The sequence below is a fragment of the Carlito syrichta genome, unplaced genomic scaffold (assembly GCF_000164805.1).
Source record: "Carlito syrichta isolate Samal-C Ts95f unplaced genomic scaffold, Tarsius_syrichta-2.0.1 Scaffold301655, whole genome shotgun sequence".
In the NCBI taxonomy this organism is placed as follows: domain Eukaryota; kingdom Metazoa; phylum Chordata; class Mammalia; order Primates; family Tarsiidae; genus Carlito; species Carlito syrichta.
This window is the reverse complement of record NW_007245751.1, coordinates 61,066-84,878: the sequence shown is the minus strand read 5'-3', so window position 1 is coordinate 84,878 and position 23,813 is coordinate 61,066. Positions and strand designations below refer to the sequence as shown.

General features: G+C 53.8%; 1 protein-coding gene across 1 annotated transcript in view; it reads right to left on the bottom strand.

The window, feature by feature from the left end:
- Positions 1 to 22,845, bottom strand: part of NEK6 (NIMA related kinase 6) — a 55,440-nt gene extending 32,595 nt beyond the window's left edge. Inside the window, exons 1-4 of the mRNA XM_008055088.2 lie at positions 22,822 to 22,845; positions 12,216 to 12,334; positions 1,715 to 1,855; positions 239 to 301 (exon numbers count right to left, since the gene is read on the bottom strand). Coding sequence (XP_008053279.1) covers positions 239 to 301; positions 1,715 to 1,855; positions 12,216 to 12,305 — 294 coding nt within the window. The 5' untranslated portion in view covers positions 12,306 to 12,334; positions 22,822 to 22,845. The remainder of the gene's footprint in view (positions 1 to 238; positions 302 to 1,714; positions 1,856 to 12,215; positions 12,335 to 22,821) is intronic.
- Positions 22,846 to 23,813: the final 968 nt, after the last annotated feature.

Genomic DNA, 23,813 nt, shown 5'->3' with positions numbered 1-23,813 from the left:
CGGGGCAAGGATGACAGCGTGGGTGAAAACCCCAGGGGCTGGGCTGAGAGCTGAGGCAGGGACACTCCTGTCCAACCATGAGAAAACAAGCGAGCCACAGCCCCTCAAAGGCATCGTTCCTTAACTTAGCAAGGGCTGTGGGTCCCTGGCACCCGTGGGCTACAATGGACATGGCGTGGCCCAGCTGGGTCCTGGGCCACCGAGGCGGCAAGGCTTGCTCTCGACCCAGGGTGCTCACCTTAAGGAGGCCGATCTCCTTGACGCAGTCCTGCCTTGCTTTGGCATCCATCATCTCAAAGATCTTGAGTAGGAGGAAAAAGAGAGGAGGAACATTAAGATGAAGCATCTAGTGGCCAGGGGTGGGCAGAGTGGCTCATGCCTGTAACCCCGCACTTTGGGAGGCTGAGGTGGGAGGGTTACTTGAGCCCAGGAGGTTGAGGCTGTAGCTGTGATGGTACCACTGCACTCGAGCCTGGGCTACAGAGTGAGACCCTGACTCAAAAAAAAATTCAGTACCCAGCACCCCTATGGGGAGCCACGAGGGCCTGGGATCAAGTCTTGGCTGTCCACCTCCTGGCCGAGGGATCTCTACTGAGTACCCACCAGGAGCCAAGCGCTGTCAAGGCTTCACCCAAATCCTCAGGCCATTCCCACGAGGTAGGAGTTACTGTTTTTGACTTACAGAGGAGGAGACTGAGGCCCAGAGCAACACAGAGACTTGCTGAGGCCACACGCTGGTAAGCAGCAGGCCAGGACACGTGCCTAGAGCCCAAGTCCTCACCTCTGTCAATGGGGCCAGTAGCCTGACACCACAGCATCACCATGGGGGTTAAGATGTGGGTCCAGCACCCAGCACTGAGCCCCTCACACCCCAGCCCCTTCAGTGCTCGCCCAGGGTGGATCCCCCCAGCACTGAGGCTACAGGTACAGACAAAAGGCTGACACGCAGAGGCCCCACCGCATACCCAGCATGGCTCGAAGGAACCCAGACAAAGAGCCCTCGCTGGAAGATCAAGAGCAGAGGGCCTTTTCCAGGCCAAGGAGCCCACCCTTCCTCCAGTGCGCTGAAGCCACATGTGTGGTTCTCCCCATCCCCGGCTCCCAGCCCCGCTCTCCCCCCACCCCCTCCTCTGCCCAGGCTCTCAGGCTCGTGAGATAAGTGAGCAAAATTGAGGGCTTGGGAAGCTTTGCCAGAGGATTTAGAGCCATTTCCTTCAGCAAAGCGGCATGCAGACAGCCCAGGGCTGTCATGGATGAGTGTCCTGGCCTGATCTTGCCGCCTGACACCCTTTCCCCATTTAGGAAAAACACAGAAGACAGGAAGGACACCTTGAGCCAGAACCATGGAGTGAGCAAAGGCACCAGGTGAGTGGACAGCCTAAGCCTCAGCTCCCCTTTAACTCACCCTGGGCCCGAGAGACAGTAGGTCTCTGACTTCTTCCTCATCTGAAAGATGGGATGACAATCCCCAACCCATAGGGCTGTTTCCAAGGCTCTGTGTGCTCCTAGCACAACCTAGTATACAGCAAGTGCTCAATGCATGCTTGTTTTTCTTTTCCTCCATGGCTCACAGTATCACAGGAGTCTACCTGATTCTCTCCACAGTCCAGAGAGTTGAATGCTAATTTCCCTTGTTCACAGAGGAGGCAAGGAAGGACTGGCCTGGGCCACCACATCCAGATGCAGAGGCGGCTCCCCAGGCTCGCTGGCTCACCTGCACCTTCTTCAGAGCCACCGTCTTCCTGTCCAGCAGGCAGGTGGCCTTGTACACCTCGCTGAACTGTCCTCGGCCTATCTTCTTCTCGATCTGGAAGTCCGCCAGTGAGCAGCGAAATGACAGGGTGCTGAGGTGCCTCTGGAGGGTGGGGGACAGAGGGTGTTGGTGACCTGGACTGGAGGCTGGAGTGGAAGCCTGGCCCTCAGTGGCTGGGGAAGCCCTAGAACCCCAGCAACCCCAACAGCACCCTCTAAAGTGGAGGGACTTGCTTCCAACCCTACCATCAGAGTCTCCCATGCACCCTTACTTTCTGCACTGCATCCCATGTGCTCCCCACACTGACCCTTGCTCAGGTGAGAAACTGAGCTGTGCACTGTCCTCATCACCACCTTTGTGAGCTGACGACTCATCTGTCTGCCTGTCTCCATCTGAGTCCTGTCCTGGGAGACTGGCTCCACGGGGCTGGAGCCTGCAGCCCTGTTCATGTCTGAAAGCTTTATGCCAGGTCAGGGCAGCAGGCAGAGCGTGCAAAACAAACACCTCCACTGGAGATGTGAAGTGACTTACAAGGTCGCCATGTTGCCAGGTAGCCTGCTCTGGGAGGCTGCATTAGCGTGCAGCTCAGGTCTCACTAGCCACAGCCACCAAGCATGATGCCTCTGCAAAGTGGCAAGTTCCCATCCTGGAGTAACTGTTCCCCGACTCAGAGATGGGAAAGTCAAGCTAAATGTGCAGCCTTATGTCCTGAGTTCACTCTCTAGATAAGCTGTCCTCCTCATGGTGACATGAAGGGACAGCCTCAGGTCTTTGCACAGCCGGCATTGAAGCCTGCGACTGAGCAGCAGGATCTTCCCTTGGAAGGAGCAGTGAGGTGAGGTGGCAGCAGACAGCAGCCCATCACACATAGACAAGAGGCAGGAGGACATCAATGCCAGGCCCTGGAAGGAGAGAAGATCTGCCCCACATTGGCCTAGTGAAATGGGCCCTTTATATCTCCTTTTGCCTGGTGAGGAAACTGAGGCCCAGAGGGGCCAGCCCTGCCACCTCACCTGGCTCCATGCAGCTCTTGATAGTTCTGTACAGAGCCCTGCCCACCCTCCCTCTACAATCACCACTTGCCACTGTGGGTTGGGGTGTCACTGACACGGGGACCATCTCCCTGGCTGGATGGTGACATGAGGCAGGACTGGGTCTGGTTGTCTCTAGATGCACAGGGATGCTTCTGAGTTCAGCTGTGGGGGTAGGGTGGGGCTAGAAATGCTCAGGGTCCCACTGAGCCAGGAACAGGCAGCTGAACTTTCTAATGTGAAGTGGGTCTTTGCGGAGGGTCCTGCTGAGCTGTGTGCTACATCAGGCATCTTTAGGAACCCCCGCCATGGCAGAAGGTGTCAAGATCACAGTCAAGAACTGCAGGCCGGTCCCTGTGGACAGCTGCTTCCCCAGCCAAAACCAGACCAGCACCTGTGGGCAGGATTTGCTGTATTTCAGCCTGGGATGATGGCCCAGCCGAGGCATGTTTTCCAGGAAGATCTGAGCTGGCTCCACCCACCTGTCCTCTATCCTCCTCCTTCTTCTGGGGTGGCAAAGGGAAAGCTGGTTATGTGATGATCCCCAGCCTGGGACCCTGAATCATGACTTCATGAAAAATAAAAACTCATTGGAAAAGTGGGGAGAAAATGAAGTGAAAATGCCTCTTCCAGATTTGGGCCAGACTGTCCAAGAGGGCAGAAGATCCAGGCACTGGGCTGCACTGGAACTTTCCCTGGAATGCAAATGTTTAGACCAATCAGCCAGCCCTGGAAGGAGCTTTGGGAACTGCCAGGTGACCAGCGGTCAAATGCAGGCTCAGAGTGTCATTCTGGGCCAAGCGGGCTGGGTTCCAGTCCCAGTTCAGCTGCTCACTGGCTTGGTGACCTTGGGCAGTTATACAAGCTGCTCTGTGCCTCAGTTTCCTCATCTGTAAACAGAGCTGACAGAAGTACACTGATCTCCTAAGGTGGTTATGTACATTATTTCTTGCCAGGTGCAGCACACAGGGGGTTTCAGGGCCCATCATCTTGTTACTGACAGGCCTAGGCAGAACAAGTGACTAGGGCCTCAGAGGTTCCAAGTGGCCATTCTCTGTCCCAGTTCCCACACTTTCTATGTCTTACCAGCTTCCTGCTAAGCTGCTGCACCCTAGTTCCATTGCAAGGAAACTCTATGGAACCCCCTACAGCCAGGAGCCAGGGAAGAAATTCCAAGCTCAGCAGCCCTCAGCAAGGCAAGCATTGGGCCAACCTTGACTTGGGGGTCTGATTTCCTCCCATGGTGGTCCTACCTGGGCCCCGGATTGGCTGACGGAGGAAAGTGATGATTTTTTTTTTTTTTGAGTTGGAGTCTCACTCTGTCACCCAGACTAGAGTGCAGAGGCCACTCCCGGCCACCGCAGCCTCGACCTGATGGGCTCCGGCGATCCTTCCACCTCAGCCTTCCGAGTAGCTGGAACTACAGGCATGCGCGAAAGTGATGATTTTGGCCACCATGGACCAACGTATGTCTGTTGGATAAGTTCCTTCTAGCAGTGATCAGCCTACCTGTACACTGAGCACCTACGTAAGATGCAAAGGCAGGACTGAGAGCTCATGGCGTCCCAGGCCCTGTGCAGAGTTTCCAACATGCTGCCTGCTGGAGTCTCAGGATGACCCTGTGAGCAGGCCTTGCTGCCCTTCTCATCTCAGGAGCCTGAGGCTAAGAGAAAAACCTGAAGGGATGACAGAGCTGGGACCTGACCCTGCGACTGGGGATGATGGTGTCCATACTGATGGCCTCTCAGTTCAGATTCCTCCTCTGCTTCTCTGAGACCCCATGGTCAACCAGCCCACCACTTCCTGCTCCAGCTGCGATTCTGTCATCCATGTGAGCCCTGCCCCATGCTCCAACTACAGGCATAAGGGGGCCTGTCTCAGTCCCTGGTGCAAGGCTCTGACTTGCCCAAAGCCAGTGTTGGAGCATGCTTGTAGAATGACACAATGGAAAGCACTCAACACAGCCTTGCACACAGTGGGACTCTGTGACTCAGCTGTTGTCACTTCTAGGAATGGAAATGAATCAAGCCCTCGGAAAGAGGTAAGGTGGCTTTCTCAGCATTTGGAAGAATCACACATGCTCTTAAAAATAACCATGCATGTGTATTAGGCATCTACTGTAGATCAGTTACTAGTTGCTTAGATAGATTTTGTGACTTAAATATTCTAAGAGTCTTGTCAAGCAAGAGTTATTTTCTCATTTTATAGACCAGGAAATTGAGGCTTGACTTCCTTGTGGGATACAAAGTCAGCTGCATTGCCAGGTGACACAGAGTAGAGTCCCTCAATTCTCAGGCCTCAGTTTCCTCTTTGGTACAGTGAAGTTTGGAGGAAGTGACCTTCAAGGATCTTTACTTTGGAAGCACCAGGCTTCTTCTCACCTGGAAGTGAGAAGTGGAAGGTTGGCCAGAGTCCCCAACACCCTCTGCTCAGCTTGGGAGGCTACACTGCCCAGTTCCCGAAGGATGTGGGTGACATCCCAGCATCCCTGAGACTCCAGCTGCTCATCTGCATATGGATGACCCAGATTTGCATTTCCTGTCACAACCCATTCGACCTAATTAGAGGAATGAGCTCCTCTGGCAGGGCAACCTCCATGGGCAGCAGCACCATGTGGGAGGGCACAGCCCAGCAGGCTCTGGGGCCATCGCTGCCCTCAAAGGGTTGTGATAAGGCCCTGCCCCTGGGGTGGCCTCTGCTCAGGTGTGGGGCACATCGGGACACAGGGTTCTGGGGGCAGCGGCCTGAGCCAGCAGAGTCTTGACCCTGATGTACCTGGAGACTCTGGACAGAGAGGAAAAGGTGAACTGCCTTCCTCTCCCCCAAGACCAGGCTGCTATGACCACCTCCACTTCCTTCTGGGCCAGTTCTACTCTTGTCCCTGCAGCCAAGGGACTCCAGGGCGTTCATCCATGCATAGGACAAAAACACCTTCCTCAGGAATTCTCTGAGGATTCCAGGAGATGATGATAGTGTTGAGTATCCTGTGGGGTTCCCAACTGCGGGGAAGACATGGGGCTAGTCCTAGCCCCAGATCAGTCCACACGATGGTGGCCCTGACAGTAATCACTGACTGATGGCCTTTCAAAAAATGGTTCCTCTATTGTTTCCTATCTCTAAGACTCCATACTGACTCCTGAGGAAAAGAAATACCCTCTGAGGCACATATAGGCTGGCAGAGGGGCATCCACTTCTCTGGATCAGTTTGTTGAGATAACAACACGGGGCCTGGAGGCTTGGGTTCAAATCTCATCTCTGCTCTTTCCTGGCCGTGGCCAGGGACAAGCCCTTCTGGACCTCGGTTTCTCATCAACATAGCTGAGATCATAACAGTACCCCCTTTGGATGGCTGCTGGGAGATGAAAGAAAGTAACGAATGGAAGCCTTAGACAAGGGCCTGGCACACGGGCTACCCGATGTGAAGTGTTAATTACCAGTACAGCTGTATCGCTTCCTCTGCCGCATAGGGTTCATGATGGCACCTGCTTCCCAGGGGGCTGGGGATGACCCAAGCAGTGAATAAGTTCAGGGGTTTCTCAGCGCTGTGGCAATCACCATCACTATCCCCACTGCACGGAGGGTCTGTGACCAAGGGTTGGCAGTAATGTTAAGGATGGCAGTGGGGCAGTGGGGCTGGTGTGCACCTGCCAGTGGGTAAGGGATGTGGCCTTGTGACCTTGTCGCCCAGGACTGTTTGCCAAGTAAACGTGCTAGGCCCCTTCCCTGGGGTGTGGAGTCCCTCAGCTCTCCCCCAGGGGCAAAGGAGATAGGTCAAGGGGCCAGGGAAATAGGATGCCACCCCTGAGGCATTGGTTCCACACTCTGCTGCCAGTTGCAGTGGGCCCAAAGGACAGACTGATCTGAAGGAGGAGGAGGCTGAAGAAGCCTCTGGGAACAAGGACGCAGGGCAGCAGAAGGAACATGGCAAACAGGAGCCGATGAGACGGCTGAGCTCCCCGAGTTGCCTCTGTCCCCAGTCCCACCCTTCCAAGGGATACCGCCAGCTTTCTCAGGAACAGGCAGGGTATACCTAGGAGATACCCCACCCAGAGAGCTTGAGAAACCAAGGCTCTCTTCACCAAGTCACATCAAATTAGGCCACAAACACCCCCTCACCCCACGCTAATTCGAGTTTAAAATATTTGAACCACAATAAGCCTCAGTCATCCACAAATCCTTTAAAAAAAAAAACAGGAGCATAAAATTACATGTTAAAAGAATAAAAATGCATTCGCCCAATTAATTTTCTGAAATCTCATTAAAAAATTTAGCCTGACTAAGTCAGACTTCTGACCTGAATTTTAATCATCTTTACACTGGATGGGTCCTTTTTCCCTGATATTTGCAATGCATCATTAATTTTAAGGCAACCGTTTCTATGATTTTAAAAAGCACACTTCATCAGGATGACATTTCTTATAAACGAAGTTCACCTTTAAAGACATCTGACACCGTGTGTAGGAACTTCTCATGATTCAGTGTATGTGTATATAGCGATATGTTCTGAATCCGCATGGCACAAAAGGGCACAATTTACAAAGAGTCCACATTGTCAGACTCCTGACGAGGCCAGCCCTCCTCAGCTCCTCACAATCCGGCTAACTTTAAAGCAAAAGCCAATTTTCCCTCTCAAAGTCCTAGCAGCACGAAGAGGAACCAAGGGGCCCCAAGGGCCTGCCAGGAATCCTGACTCTGCCCTGTGACAGCAAGATGACACGTTATTTACCTCAGCTTACTTCCCTGAAAACACCCATTTCTCTGAGATGGCAGGAGGACTAAATGAGGTGAGTGTCAGTCATCACACTGTCTCTCCAACCACCACCATCAGGGGCTCAACTGGGAGTCTACAAGCTCTGTGGGCCATTGGCCCACAGGATCCGTAAGCATCCGCCCAGTGCATGGAAGACACCTAGTGACAAAACCTAAAATCACCTCAGTCATGGAGGTTCTCCCAGCTTCAACGACTAGCCAGCACAGGCTTGAAGGGCAGAAGGAGAAAGAGAGTCACCCACCAAGCCAAAGTCTGCATATACCTTGAATGCCCCTCTCCTCATGCCTTCAGGTTCTCCCTCCATTCTCTCTCTCCTTCCTTCAGCCTCTCCCTCATCCCTCCATTCTCTCCCTTATACCTTCAGTCTTTTCCTCACCCCATATTCTCTCTCATCCCTCCAGTTTCTCTCTCACCCCTCCAGTCTCTCCCTCATCCCTGCAGTCTCTCTCACTCCTCCATTCTTCCCTCATCACTTCACTCTCTCATGCCTCCAGTCTCCCCCTCACCCCTTCATTCTCCCCATCCCTTCAGTCTTTCCCTCATCCCTCCACTCTCTTCCCCATCCCTTTAGTCTTACCCTCGTCCCTCCATTCTGTCTTTTCCCTCCAGTCTCTCTCATCCCTCTAGTCTCTTCCTCCTGTCTTCAGTCACCCCCTTCATTCTTCCCTTCACGCCTTCATTCTCTCTCATGCTTTATGTCTCTCCTTTGTCCCTCACGTCTTCAGTCTCCGTCTTATTCCTTCAGCCTCCCCTCTGTCCCTTCAATCTCTCCCTCATCCCTCCAGTTTCTCCCTCAGCCCTTCAGTCTCCCCCTTGTCCCTCCAGTCTCTCCCTCATCCCTCCATTCTTTCCCTCATCCCTTCAGTCTGCCCCATTCCTTCAGTCTCCCCTTCATAGCTCCAGTCTCTCCCTCATCCCTTCACTCTCTTCCTTGTCCTTTCAGCCTCTCCCTCATTCCTTCAATCTTGCCCTCATCCTTTCAGTCTCTCCCTCATCCCTTCATTCTCTCCATCCCTTCAGTCTTTCCCTCATCCCTCCAGTCTCTCCCTCATCCCTTCAGTCCTTCATACCTTCAGGCCCTTCAATTACCAAGTGTACTTGGTTCCCCTGGAAGTCTCTGGACCTCTCCCTCCACGTGTCCAGCTCCAAAACTGCAGCCCCCCTTTGATGCCAAGGCACCATCTTATCTGATGTGGCATGGGCCTCCTCACCTTATATTTTCCCCTCAAAACTCACAATGGGCTCCTCATTTGCTAGAGATTCCATTTCACATGATACAACACAGATTTGAGAGCTTCCCCTAAACACCACCCACTCTCTGCTTACCTATGCACAGGTCTTTAGACATCTACCAACCCAACTGGCCATGCACCTTCAGGTCTAACCTACACTGGGCTTTTCCCTCTCCTGGGACTCCCTTCTCTCCCTGTCCTGCCCCAACTCCTGATTGTCCTTTGGGCAGAACCAGCTGCCCCATTCTCTGGGCTCTCTTGGCTTCTGTCCATCTCTCCGGGGGCTTCTACCCCTCTACATTGTTTTTATCTATTTACATGTAGGGCTCCCCAGCAGACTGTGAGCCCCCCCGAGTCCAGGCACTACCAAGGCAGAAGGCAAACAGACACTTCCTGAGTTTTAATGGTCATTAATATTTGGTTATTAAACTTATCCAGTTAGCCTGCCTTCTTTGGGGAGATGTTCATAAAGACTCTGGCCTCTACAAGTGCACACCTGGGCACAGCTGCCCCACTGCAGAGTTATGCCCACTCTTCTCTCAGGACTGTGTCCAAATGTCACTGAACTCAGCACAGTCCGTGCAAGTTTGCAAAGACTTCCTAGATGAAAGATATGTTCGCTGGGGCCTCCTCTGGCAAGAACACCTTTCTCCTTCTTGGAAAAGGATGTTCATCTCTTTGTGAGTCAGGTGAGCCTTATGTTTCATTCCGATGAAAAGGCTCTGTAGCAAGTTGGTAAAACCATAAAGCATGGGGCATTTTAAGCTGCTTTTCTCAACTCCCTTTATTCATTCATAAAAAATCTCAATAAAAGCAACCATGCTCAGTCTTCCTAAGTATATGTGGATCTAATGTATGATACTGCTGGGCTCAGCAAATACATTTTCATGTGTGACAGCACTCAGAGCTAGAAAGTTTCCTGAAAAGAACAAACCACTAGCCTTGGGCAGAGAGGGTTAACATAAACCAGTTCAAGTGTTTGTAGTTTATTTCTTTCTACACTGGGGGTACTATCCAGTGCTGAGGGCTTTAGCTGTGAAAACAAAAACGATTTTTAAAATCCAAGATCCACGACATCCCATTTCCTCAATACTCATGATAGTAGATGCTACACTGGATGTTTAAAGCATATTACCTCACTTAGTCTTCACTGCTGCCTCATGAGGGCGGTACTGTTTTAGCCCATTTTACAGATGAGGAAACTGAGGCTCAGGGATGTCACCTGACTAGTGAGAGATGGAGCTGGGGATGAGACCCAGCCTGGCCCACTTCAAAGTCTGGCTTCTTCTTCTAAGGATGGTTTCGGGGAAGCAGCGGTATCTCCTGCCATAAAGGAAAAGTTCTCTGCCTGCAGCTCAAGGTTTTCTGAATTCCGAAATGTCTCCCACAGGTGTTTAGATCCCATGGTTTCCTGAGACAAGGAGCAAGCATGTCCCCAACTCCCACCCCACCTCAGCTGTGTACCAGCTCTGCAAACTCGGCCAGATGCTGGTGGGACTGGGGGCATCTTTGTCCGCCAGTCGCTGCCCAGAGCAGCTCAGCTCCAAGTAATCGTATCTAATTACACTTAACTATGTCATTACCCTCTCCGCCATGTGCGACAAGACACAGCGAATACTGCCGCTGCAGCCCACCGCCTCCTCGCCTTGTTCGTGAAATAATTACGGGGCCCTCTCCTCTGCCAAATGAGGCTGTAATTAACCCTAATTGCTCGAAATGCAACTAGCTAATTCTGGGAGATTAATCAAGGGGGATTCAATTGTTAGTGAATGACTTAATATGACAAATTGCTACATTACCCGAGGAGGCCCTGCTGCCACCAGTGCCATGTCCTGGTGGGCTCCGGACTCACAGTGTCCTGGGGCTTCCCTTCCCAGCTTTCTGGGATCTGCCTCCCAAAATTCTATCTAGGAAATGGGCCCCCACGTGAGTACAAATAGCATAGATGCCATGGACCCTCTGCATACCAGTGTGTGTGCACATACACACCCAAGCCCACATGCACACAGACACACATGCATTGTCCACTAGCTCATATGTTGCCTCGGTGAATCTGCAGTGGCGCCCCTTCCCTTGGGCTGACAGTCCTGCAGCTGGGAGCATGGCTTTGTCAGAGAACAAGCGCAGGAGAAGGATTTCAGACTCACCTGCCTCCTTGGCCAGGCACCTTTATGCAATGCTTAACCTGTACAATTGTACATGGCAACTCTGCCCGTGAGGCCAAACATCAGCCAACTAGAAGTCATCCAACAGGCACTAGGCAGTAAGATGCTGTGACAAGTCATCCACAGCTCAGGAAGGTGGCTATCTGAGTCTCCCCCTGATTTAAGTCTCACAGTCTTGGGACAAAAAAGCCAACCCTAGACAAGAACTTTTCAACATTCCAGTGTGCTCAAAAAGATCTAGCCCCAGCCAGCCTGCCCAGACAAGCCCTCTGTCCCCTCCAGGCCTTCAAGGGCTCCCTAGTCCTCAAGTTTCTTCTGCTTGGGTTCTTTTCTTTCTCTCTTGTGAGGCTGTATGCTCCCTGAGGGCAGGCCTGGATCTGTCTCACACACAGCCACACACTGGGTGGGCACACACATCTGCAGTTCATTAACTCAGCAAGCATCCAGGGGCCCCCATGGCAGGGGATGGTGCCACCGCCATAGTCCCACTCCAGAGGAATTTTGTCTAGGAAGGGACCGGTCCCCTGACTAGATGTGATCATAGCCACCACTCAGGTGCAAGTGCAAAGATATGAGACAGCCCAGAATGGGGAACGGGGTAGTAGGCACATCTCCCCAGAAGCAGCAATATTTGGACTGAGGCTTAGAAGGAGTCGAGGAGGGCATTCCAGGCTGGAGTAGCATGTGCCCAGCATGGTGTACGCAAGGCAGCTCAGAAATCCAGAGCCACCTGTGGAAGGCTGCCCAGCTCCCAAAGACATCTGCAGAGAGTGTGGGACAGGGTGTAAGGATAGCAGTGTTCTTCAAAGCTTGGCTGGTTCTAGGACAAGAGGCTGAAGGGGCCAGGACACAGTTAAGACCAAAAAAGGGAGGCAGGCACTGGCTCAGTATAAGGAAGAAATTTCTGACTCCCAATACACCCGGCCCTTTCCTGAGCCCCTCACTGTCCTCAGGGGCTCCACACTGATTCCTCTGAGATAAATCTGTGCCATTCACAGGAAAACTCCCATGGCAGGATGAGTGTACCAGGTCTCAGCCAAGTCTGGCACAGAGGAGACTTCTCTGAGCATTGTTGAATTAAATGAAGAGCTCAGTAGATTAGGTAGTGAGCTTCCCATTACCGGAAGCATTCTCTTCTGAAGATGATCTTTTTGGGGTGTTGAGGGGCATCTTCTAGTGGGAGGAGCTCTGACGAAGGAGCCTCAGGGACCTGTATTGCTTGGAGACCCCTCAGTGTATTGCAGACAAAGGAAAAAGGCTTACCTGTGGGTCAGAAGGGTGCACAGGCCCCGGGGTATGGCAGAGGTTGTTCGGGCTCCCTCCATGGGGCATGTGGCTGGATTGTCCTGCCATCCTGCATGCCAGCCTCACAGGGGCACGTGCTGCAACAGAAAATGGGGGCCCGTTCACTCTCTCCTTGAGATGGTTTTGGAAGGAGGAGGTGCTGTCATGCACCCCATTTTATAGGCATGTGAGCAGAGGCACAGAGTTCAGTAACTTGCCCACGGCCACCCAGCTCAGAAGTAGCAGGGCTAGGACCTGACACCTGACATGACACGTTCCCTCCATTATGCTTTCCTGACTAGAAAAGGAAAGGGGGAGAAACTGAGGCGCCCAACAGGGAAACTCTATTGGAAGTTCCTGGGCCAGGAAAGAAGGTGCCACTTTCAGCCTCATGTGTGCCAGAGGCCTAAGGCCAAAGCCTTGTGTTTTCCACAGTACTGCCTGCCTCTTGGGGAACAGATCTGTACCCCATTCTCCATCATCGCCCACCATAATACCCAGATTGGGCACCCAGGTGATCGGGAGAGAGAGACCCAAGTCAGGCTGCTGGCAGCTGCTGCAGGAAGGACCCCACACTCCTGTCCTTGCTGGGCCTTGGGGCACCATACGTGTGACATGGGGATGGCCAGGGCTGCCGGGGACTGGGGTCCTGCTCACTGTCCCGCACAGACCTTTGGGCAGGAGCAGAGCCCTCTGCACAAAGGAGCAGTCCTCAACTCCTGGGGCTTGGGCTGCCCCAGGAGAGTCAAGAATGCTGGTCACAGGTAGCCAAGGCAACCAAAGCAGCTGTCCCTGATAAAGCACCCTCAATGTGCCCAGTCCTGAGCTAAAGGCCATCTGAGTATCTCCCCCAGCATTGCTTTTGCTCCTGGTGTCAGAGACAGCCTCTGGCCTCCCCCATCAGACAAGCGCCCCTGGGATAGGGTGTGGCCCGAGGGGAGAGCCAGCTCCTAACCACCCTGGTCCTTCCTGATGCAAGGGGAAAGCTCTCCTCCTTGGGAGGAAGACTTTCACTTCACTCACCCGCAAGCATTTCTGCAGCGACTCCCAGGTACCAGGGCCAGCCCTGTTCTCCCACGGGGCACACACAGGAGCTGACATCAAGCCAGAGGGTGTGGTCCCCTGAACCTAGCTGCTACTTCTTCTACCAGACCCAACCTGGACACCCCCAGGGCACCTCTTGTGTGACCACACCCTAGACAGAACCCTTGAGGACTGGCCCAGGCTACTAGAAAAGATTCACTGCACCCCTGGAGAGCCAGAAGTTCCTGGGAATGGATGCGCTCCCCCACCCCACAGTGGCTCTTGCTCAACATCTGAGGAGTGAGCATGAAAGCTGGCTGGCCCTCTGCCTCAGGTCGGGGCACGCTGAGGTGTCTCTCACACTCCAGAGTCCCCGGTGAGGCCAGTGGATTCTGAGATGACACCCTCAGCTTATCTTTCTCCATTCCCAGATCTGCCTCCCCACTCCCTCAGAGATGCCCCAGGGACACTGCCTCAATAAACACCTGGCCCATGCATCCTCCCCTCATGGGGCTTCTGTAAGACCCAACCTAAGACATCATGACTGCCTAAACAGACCCCACCTCTTGCTGTCTTTCACCTGGGCATCTGGCCCCAGCCATCCCCACCAGCCAAATCCCAAATGGAGGGTCCTGCTGCGTGCCCCTCCCAGGCAGACCCATGCCCCCATTAACACCGGGGGGTTCTGGGCAGCAGGAAAGGAATCTATGCCCACTGGGGCTATCACAGCCAGTGCCCTGGAGATTTGGCCACAGTGTCTCAGACTGCAAATCACTTCCTCCCAATTAGTGGTTATAGACCAGACTTCCCAGGCTCCAGGGATGTCTAGGATGACCTCTGGCATGTCAAAGATTGCCCACTAACCCCTAAATCTGAGCCTGACCTCCCCAGCTGAGCCCCCGAAGGCACCCTGAGCCTCCCTGCCTCCCTAGAACTTGTTTGCTGGCTCCCAGCACCCTTTTTCCCTTGAGTCCTCAGGGCAGCCCCTGCTCTCCTCCCCACCCCATCCTCCCACTGGCTGTGGGGTAAAACTGCTCTCTGGCACACAAAGGAGACGGCAGAAATTTAGGCCACAGGGGAGTAGAGGTAGAGATTGGGAAGTATGCAACTCGGTAGCAGGGCCTTCGCTGCTGAGAGTCCTGCCCAGCATGGCCCATGCAGGCTCCTACCCATGGAGTGCCAAACTCAACCACCTTCCCCACAGACCCACCTGATGTGGCTCATCCTAGGGCACAGGTAAACAGGCAGCTGGCTCTGCTCCGTGCACACAGAGCACTGTCTTGAATCAGTGTCGTGTGGAGGGCCACCACTGGAGCGTCCACCCTCCCCCTCTCCATGTCTCGCCCTGCCCTGTCCCTAGCCACCCCGCTGGGTCTCCCAGTGCCTGGTGCCCTCCTTGCCAAGCCCTGAAATGCAGATGGGACAGGGCACCCTCGCTGTCTCTACCACCTGCACGGGAGCACACACCCCCCAGGGTGACACAGTGGAGGGTCCTGTACGAAAAGCCGCAGGATAAACAGATAAACACGGAGCACCATCCTCAGGCATCTCTGTTTCTCCAGCAGAATATGAGAGGGAGCAGAATGTAAAATGCGCATGAATTTGAAGATAAAACCGGAGACTCCTGCAGGCTCTGCAGCTGCTTCAGGCTGCACCCCCAGACCCCTCAGGGTGACATGTACACCGTCCTATTCCCTTAGGGAGACCTCCAGGGTAAGGTTGGAGAACTGCCTTCAGCGAGAAGATTCCATCTCTATCTCAGAAGGCACCAGGCTCAGCCCACAGGCCACCCCGTGTGGCCCACATATGCCCTGGCTCACCTCCCACCTGCACACCTGCCCCGGTTTCCCACAGACTAGAAACTAAGGCAGCGTCCATCTCTGGATGCCCCTTCCCCTCGCCCCACCTCAAGCGAGCTCCAGACCCAAGGGATTGGGGGCCTGCAGCCTGGGATCGAGTCCTGACCCTGCTCATCACAAGCTGGGCAATCCCATTGGGCAGGAGCCCAGCAGGTGTTTGGGAATGTTATTCTGCCTCTTCCCAAGTGGCAACAGCAATGCCCACCAACAGCTGCGGCCAGAGGCAGCAGGCTACATGCCCTCAAGAGCTCCCACAGGGCTCCAGGAGAGGTACAGGGGGCTCAGGCCATAGCAGAAGGAACAGAATAATAATGACAAGAATAGCTAACAGCTGCCGTGCCTGAGGACGTAGGGGCTCGCCCACGGCATTGCATCTCTATCAGCCCATCTCATTTTATCAACAAGCCCCTGAGAGAAGGTATGGTTCCATTTTACAGATAAGGAAATTGAGGCCCAAGGAAGTTAAGAGATTTGTCCAGGTCTCATGGATCACAGGGAGTGGAGCTAGGACTCCAACCTATAAGGACATCTGTCCAAAACTGCTAACAGGTTCTTACACAGCCACATGTAACCTTTCTTTCCAGCAGGCACCACACAGAACCAGTCCTTTCTCCACTCAAAAACAGGAACTGTGCTGATGCATAGGGGTGATCTCAGGCCCAGCAAGAGGTACCACCAGGCGGGAGCCCCCAGAGACTCAGCCCTCCTGACAGTGCCAAGCTGACACAGCATCCTTGTCTACCGACCTTTGCTGCCAACCACTTAGGGCTTTGGTAAATGACTGTCACTGGGAGCTGCTCTATCCAGAACCTAATGGAACCTGCTTCACCATGCTTCTGGAGCAGGAGGGGCTCTCTTGTTCTGGGAAAGCGGCAGCCAAGGAGTACTCCGCAAGTCCTTGCCCACCAAATGCCAGAGAAGGCCACCACAAAGGGGAAGGAAGCAGGGAGGAAGGGAAGCAAGCAGTGATGGGTGCAGGAGGGTGGAGGAGAGGAGAGGAGGAAGGGAATGAAGGTTCTCTGAGTGCTTTCTGTGCGCCAGTCTTTCCCATTCATCCTCAGGGCTTTTGGTAGACCCATTTTACAGATGGGGAAACTGAGGATCAGAGAGGGAAGGTTCAATGCCTTTCAGTTAATAAGCTGCATGGGGGGACTCAAACCCAGACCTCATGACTCCATAGCTTCCCTTTGTCCTAAGGAATCTGCTGCCTGTTGGGGCTCTCCAGGGGTGTTGGATTTCAGGGAATCTGTATTCTGATTGCCCACTCCCTGAAAGAAACCCAGGCCCCTGACTCTGGAAATTCCTGCCAGGAACTGCTTCCCAGGAGGGTCAGTGCACACAAAGGGGATCTGAAGGGACGACACGTAGGGAGCAGGAACAGGACCTCAGCACATGTGTGCGGGCACCTCCGGGTAGCGCAGGAGCAGCCTGTCCTGGGATCCCCAGCTCCTGCCAAGCTGCAGAACAATGAGGCAGTAGCTGCCAAGCCCTAGTCAGGGGCCAAGAATCCATGGAATGCAAGACCCAGAGCCGCAGGCCACATTGAACACCACCTCAAAGAGGGCCTTTCTTTGGGCCCTGCATTTCCAAGGCGGTGTGGATGCACTGCATGGCTTCCCAGCCTGGGTCCTGGCTTTGGTGACAACAATAAGCTGCCACGTAGTGTGTGTCACCCAGGCACCCAGGGACTGGGCCAGGAGGAGCCTGGGGTGGAGTGAGGCTGCTGGGAGCTGGACTGCCTGAGTTCAGATCATGGCCCCGTTTCATACCACCACACAGTATATCAGTTTCCTCATCTGGAAAATGGGGGTTAGTAAGATCTTCCTCTTAGGGTCACTAGGGATTGACTGAGGTAACAGGCACCAACCCCTTAGAGGACAGTCTGGCACACGGGAAGGGCCTCTGAGGCTTTGGCTGTTGGCATCACTTGGGCTAACCCTCTCTGTGCAAGTGATGCCAACAGCCAACGGGCTGTTGCACGGGAAGGGCTGGGTCACATAGCTGGCAGTAACGGAGCTGGGCTGCCATGGACCACTGCTCTATGTCCTGCAGCACGTGGTCACTTCGAGACTGCTTTGGAGCAAACATTGCCGTCATGTGTGTGAGCTGCAGCTACCTTTGCAAGGCCCTGACGTGCTCCTCCCTGCCCTGGCCTTGGACAGGGCTCTTACTAAGGGGGCATGATCCCAGAGAGACATAGGGGCTTGGGTTTAGTCCAGGCACTCCCTGGAGGGACTGGCTGTCTCCCCGGTCTGAGTGTTAAGGTTCCAAGTGATTTTTCAGAACAAGACTGTCACCTGGCCCTTGTCTCCCAAGTTCTAGAAACTTCCTCTTGGGGGGATGTCCTTCTTTGCCTCCTGCCAAATGCCACACCTCGTGGAGGCTGGTGGAGTTTCCACTGGAACCTGCCAGTGGAAGATGGCCCAAGGCACCAGGAAGGCTCAAGGGCACAGCTTGGGGCAGGTCTGGGAACCTGAGTGAGAGGGGGGTCTGTCTGTGTGGGCTGGGTCTTACGCAGCTGTGTTCACAGGCTACATTTTACATCTCTCCTTGCTCCACCCTGAGGGGTACCAGTGTGTGTCCTGCCAGCTGTTTTCCACACTTGTGTGTGCCTGTGCCCACGTCAGGGGTCATCCACAAGGCTCTGAGTGCAGGTACGGTCTCATTTTATCCACTGAGGCGGGGGTAGAGGTGGAAGTGGCAAAGGTCTATAGGGTCCCCAGGGGCTGGCGAATGCTGGAGGCCTACACTGTGGCCTTGGAGGTCAGCCTGGTCTGGGTGGCATATCCATCCCAGTACCTCCGAGCAGGGCCCCCCTCTCAGTCCCTCCAGCCCAGTGGACAGCTTCAAGTTTATTTCTACAAAAGCAAGAGGCCCTTCCCGTGGCTTCTCACATGACACTCTTGCACACATAGTTTTCTTTCCTCCCCAGGTGAATGGCGCTGGCAACACCAGGGCCAGCACCAGGGGCAATTTCTGCTTGTCTTGGCTCCTGGTAGTAGAAAACTAGGGTGGATGGCTGCTACCTGGGGCCTCCAGCCAGCCTGGAGAGGGAGCACTGCCTGGGGGACTGCCCAACACATCCCTCCAGAGATGGGGATTCCAGGTTTGGTAAGGACACACGCCAGCTCATGACACCCAGCTGCCACCAGGGTCAAGACCAGAACAGCTCAGCATTGGCCAATATCCATGGGTGATTTGACATCTCCCAAGAAACCTGAGTAGTACCACAATCTCCATTTTGCAGATGAGGAAACCGAGGCTCCAAGGAGAAACATGGCCTGCCAAAGTGAGTCCACACAGTGGAGAGAGTTGCTACTGAAACCTGTTTCTTAGAACAGCAAGACAGAGTAACTAGAGAAAGAAACTCAGCGCATGGCTAGAGCAGGATGGAACGTCCCACCCATGCGGACAGCCACCACCCACAGAGCATGCACCATGTATGCACCAGGCATGTGCCTAGGGCTGCACATAGATGCCTTGTTCACCCTGACAGAGGAGGAAGTAAAGTTCAGACAGGGTAAGTAACGGTTCCACAGTCACATAGCAGGCAACAGGCAGAACTGACACTTGAAACCAAGTCTGCCTTGGTTCATACAGCCTTGGAAGAGGGCATGAGTGAATGAATGAATGAATAGATTCCGGCCCAGAGCTGTGGCTCTGGTTGCTGGGTCTGCTCCAGCCCCCCTTCTTGTCTGGTCGTGGGATAAGCAGACGTTACCCATTCATCACTTGACAGGAAGCAGCCAGATCTCAGGCCAGAGTCATGGGGGCCTGTCGAGCTGGAGGGGACAAGCCACAGATGGTGTCTGGTTTCCGGACAGGTCCTGTGTCCCCTCACGCTCCCCACACTCCTCTGCCCCACAAAGCCATACATCCTGCCCAGATTCTGTGGCTCCACGACCAACGGAAGTCTGGCTTGTCTGAGATGCAGAGACTTGGGACCACGAGCCGCTCCTGGAAGGAGGAATAGAGAGGTTCCTAACTGCCCCCCTTCCTCAGGGTAGTGGGTCCTCCCCAGGGTGGGTCTGCAGGACCTGGAGGGCCATGTAGCGCCCACCCCACCAAGGGGGCCACATAGCCCATGGCTGTACAGGGTACCGGGCCTCTCTTCCCACTCAACTCCCATCCTGGCACCTCTACCCCATCTTTCCCCCTAGCTTGGCTGTCCTCACCCACTCCCCACCTCCATCTTTCTCCCTGACCCCAACCATCAACAGCCACGGGCACTACAAACTCCACTCACCCAAACTGGCAGGTCCGCCTGCCCTTCCCTGGTTCTCCACCTCCACCTCCACTGCCGCAAGAGGGGCAGCCCTCTATCTGCCTGGGACCAGGAGGAGCCCAGGTTCACCCTGAAGCCTTGCCCATCCTGAGGACCAACACCTGGTCTTTATCTAGTGCCTTGGTTCTTCCTCCAAATACAACGGGGTACCCCCCCAAAACCAGTATTCATTAAAAAATTGTATATTTATTCTTTTTTTTTTGTTTTTTTTGAGTTGGAGTCTCATGCTGTTGCCCAGGTTGGAGGGCAATGGCACATTCACCGCCACCCCAGTGTCAATCTGCTGGCCTCCAGTGATCCTTCGACCTCAGCCTTTTGAGTAGCTGAAATTACAGGTGTGTGCTACCGCACCCAGCTAATTTTTTAATTTATTTATCATAGATACAAGGTCTCACCAAGTTATCTAGGCTGATCTCGAACCTGCGGGCTCAAGCAATCCACTTGCCTTGGTCTCCCAAAGTGCTGGGATTACAGGCTGAACCACTGAGTCCGGCATATATTTATTTCAGTCACCTTCAAAGTACTTCAAAGTGACACAACACATCTATGGAGATGTTTTTTCCACTGCTCAAAATAGTTTCTGAACTCATTAATTTTGATGTCTTTTAGTGCTTCTGCCATTTTTTTTTGTTTCACTTCTTCCACATCAGCAAAATGCTTCCCTTTGAGGACTTTTTTTCATATGAGGAAACAAAAAAAGTCACTTGGGGTGAGATCAGTTGAAAAGGGAGGGTGGGACATGGGGGATCATGCTGTTTTTGGTCAAAAACTGCTGAACACTCAGTGCGGTGTGGACAGGTGCATGGTCATGGTGGAAGAACCAGTCACCAGTTTGCTACAACTTGGGATGTTTCTTCTGCAGATTGTGACACAACCTTCTCAAAACTTACAGGTAAAAACACTGACTCTTTGATCCAGAGGAACAAATTCCGAGCGAGCTACAAGGAGAACACCCTCCAAAAAATAATTCCAGGTTTTTGGGTCCCCCCGCCCCTTGTTTGTCCTTACTCACCTCAGGGCTCCTGCCCTGTGCTGACCCTGCCCCTACTCAGTGGAGTCACTGCAGCCACCTCCTGCCTGCTTTCCCAGCCTCCATGCTCTCCTCCAACCTGAGCTCCAACCTACCATGGAAAGGTTTTCCTAACATGCAAGTCTGAACCCGCCAATCTCCACTCAGAGCTCCACAGCAAAAGGTCTGTACACCTAAGCAGGGCATCCCAAGCTCTGTCCAGTTGGCACAAGCCCTCCCTCTTGCATTGGTCCCAACTCTCCCCCGGCCCCCACACTGTAGCTGCACTGAAGAGCCTCTCCTCCCCAGCAGCACGGCACCTGTCTGGTCTTTCCATGCGCTAGTCTCAGCCTGGAAGACACAGCTACGAGCTCCCAACACACAAAGTCCCACTTACTCATCAAGACCAGGATTCTGGGCCCTACTCAGGCTCAGCCCTTTTTGTGGGATCTTGGGGAAGTCCTGGCCCCTCCTTGAGCCTCAGGGTCCTCATCCACAAGAAGGAGGAGCAGCCTGGTCTCCCAGGGTGGCTGGGGGATCTCAGGACACAGAGTGGGCAAGCAGGTGGGTACAAAGGTCCCTTCCCCATCTACATGGGTTTCTCCTTAAAGTTCGGGGCACAAACTGCTTCCTTTGTCATGATGTCTGCCTCCTCTGCTGTCCTTGAAGAGTGGGAATTGATCCTAGTGGTCACCTCTAACTCTCAGCCTGGCAAAAAGTCGGCGCTCAGTGGAAGCTGGCTGCATAAATTTCTGACTGGTAGGTAGAGGCGGCCACTCCCACCCTCCTGAAATCCCAAGAAGCCTCTGCCTCCTGCCTGGAATCCCTGTGGTCACAGATCAGATAAAAGTCACCAGGTGATTCAAAACAAGCAGAGCCAGGCACTTCAGGGTTTCCCAGGGCCTTTGGGAAAGCCGAGGAGGCTCCTGCTCATCTTTCACTTCCTTCTCCCTACCATAAAACCCAATTCTGGAAGAAAAAAATATGTGAGTTGTAAACATCTCTCTCAGTTAAAGGAGCAACGAGGCATTTGGTTTCTGCCCGGAAGGTTCTTGGCTTCAGGACCTGCTCAAGGTGGGGGCTGGTCTCGGCATTCTCGGAGATGAAGCTAACATCTGCTGAGTGCTTCCTCAGTGCCAGTGCTACTGCAGCATCTCAGCACACCTCTGCATGGTGCCTGCAATCCCCCCCACACTCCCGTACAGATGAGGAAACTGAAGCACAGGGAAGTTAAGTGACTGGTCAAGCTCACACAGCAGTTAAATGTCCAGGCCTGTGTATGAACCCAGATCCAACTCTCCAACTGGGTTTTCATATCATCTGCCTGGGGTGGTCCTCAGAGATCACCACGGAGCCAGGAAAGCTGGGATCCTACTCTGTGAGGATTTCACTCCGTGGGAGCCTAAGACCCACAGGCGGGGCCACCATCTCAATGACCTCTGCCCTCCCGGGAAATGAACCCGCTGTCTCCTAGGCCTTGTCCCCCTGCCAGATATGAAGTGCCTCCCAGTAAGCATCTCTCCTCCTTCAGGACCCAACCTGGGTATCTCCTCCAGGCAGCCTTCCTAGACACCCCCCGACAGTCACTCCTATCTCCACTTGATCCTCTGTGCTGTTTCTGTCTAATCATGTGCCTTCCTCTCCCTCAACGTGGAGATTTCAAGGGCAGAGATCTAACTACTCACCTCCACGGCCCAGCAGGCGGCAGAGGGGGGGTGAATGGCTGCCGTCCCAGGACAGGAATACATGAGGCCAGGAGGTAGAAGCCTCCCTGCCCTGGCCAGCTCATTGCCAGGGCCACTAGGGAAAGCCTGTGGTTTAAGGAAGGGAAGGATTTCACAGCAGAAATTTCTCCCCTGCCACATCCTGTCTCAGACCACGGCTACCACTTACTAACCAACTGTGGAAGGAGGAAACCAGTGGACCTGCTCCTGGCAGACTGGGGTCTTCTGTGTTTGTAAAATATTTGCCCTGGGTCCCAGGAGAGCATCCTAATCCCACCTGGTGGCCTCAACACAGAGCAAGCTGTTGAGCCTCTGGCCTCCCCTAATTTTCTCTCCTTCCCGCAGCCAAAACCAACCCCAGAGAGATAACAGTTTTTTTCTGCTTCTCTAGAAACTTTAGGCGTTCTGGCCAAGTCTGGGGATTACTCAACGTGAAACCTACCATCAAGACCACCCCACTCCAGGATGGTGGCAAAGGTCCTGCCAGGCTGATGGCAGAACCCATGCAGGTGGTTGAGTGAGGTGCAGCTAGGTCAGGGATTCTGGGGCCCAGACCCTGGAGGTCTCTCGGTCCTGGCTCCCTGTCACTTGCTGGACACACCCCTGAAAGCAAAGTTGCCAGAACCAGGTGGCAGGAAGGAGCTAGCAATTCCTCAGTAGGAGGCAGGGAAAGCCTGGTCCATACCTCTCCAAGTGGCTCCTGAGAAGCTCCAGGCTAAGGGTGGACGTGAGATGCTGGGGCCTCCGGCAAGCTGGGTGGCCTCTCTGGACCAGGGTGGCTGAAGGCAGAGGGCTCTGTCTCTGTACGGGACTTCCCCTTCCCAAGACTCTGGTCCCCAGACACCGCCAAAAGGAAACTCCCCCACCACATGCTGCTCCAAAAATAGCTCCGGCCGCCACCTCCAGGGAGAATGGAACTTGTCACAGACACCACAGAGCTCACCAAGGACTAGAATCTGATGGCAGTGACCGCCCAATGGTCTTGGAGCCAGTGCAGCTTGGAACACAGTAAGAGTTACCCAGTCCCAGCCACCAGGAAACTGAGGCAGGAAGGCAAAAGCTAGCCCAGGGCTGTGGGCATGCAATGACAGACCTGGTGGGAGTCGGACCTCTTTAACTGACCCCACACCCATACTGCTCAGGGAAGCCATTCACTCCCAAACTCTATCAGACCCCACCCTCATCTGAACCAGGTGCCTAGACAGCAGACACTTGATTAAACCAGTCCTCCTTAAACCAGGAGGGTCCCTTGACCCTCATGTGCCATTCCCCACCCATGCCCACTGGGGCCCAGCAAATGCTAAGAAGCATAAAAAGTCTTGCTGTTCCTTTAAAAGCTTAACCCTTTCTATTCTCTCTGCTATAAGCTGGGCCAAAGACACTGGTTACCCAGGAGAGATGCTGGCAGGCAGCAGTCTTGGGTTAGAGTCCTGGCTTTGCCCCATCCAGGTTGCCTGTGTTCTCAGGGTATAGCAGGGACAAGAGTACTATCTGCTACCCAGGTTGCTGGCAGGTAACATGACATCACACAAGTTAAAAGTGCTCAGCACCAGGCCTAGCACAAAACAGACACCCCATCAGAGGGGTTATTGTTTGATTATTATGACATCCTTGTCAGTCCTTTGCACTCCAAAAATAGGGATGTGGATCAGGAATGGATGACTCCAAGCATTCCTG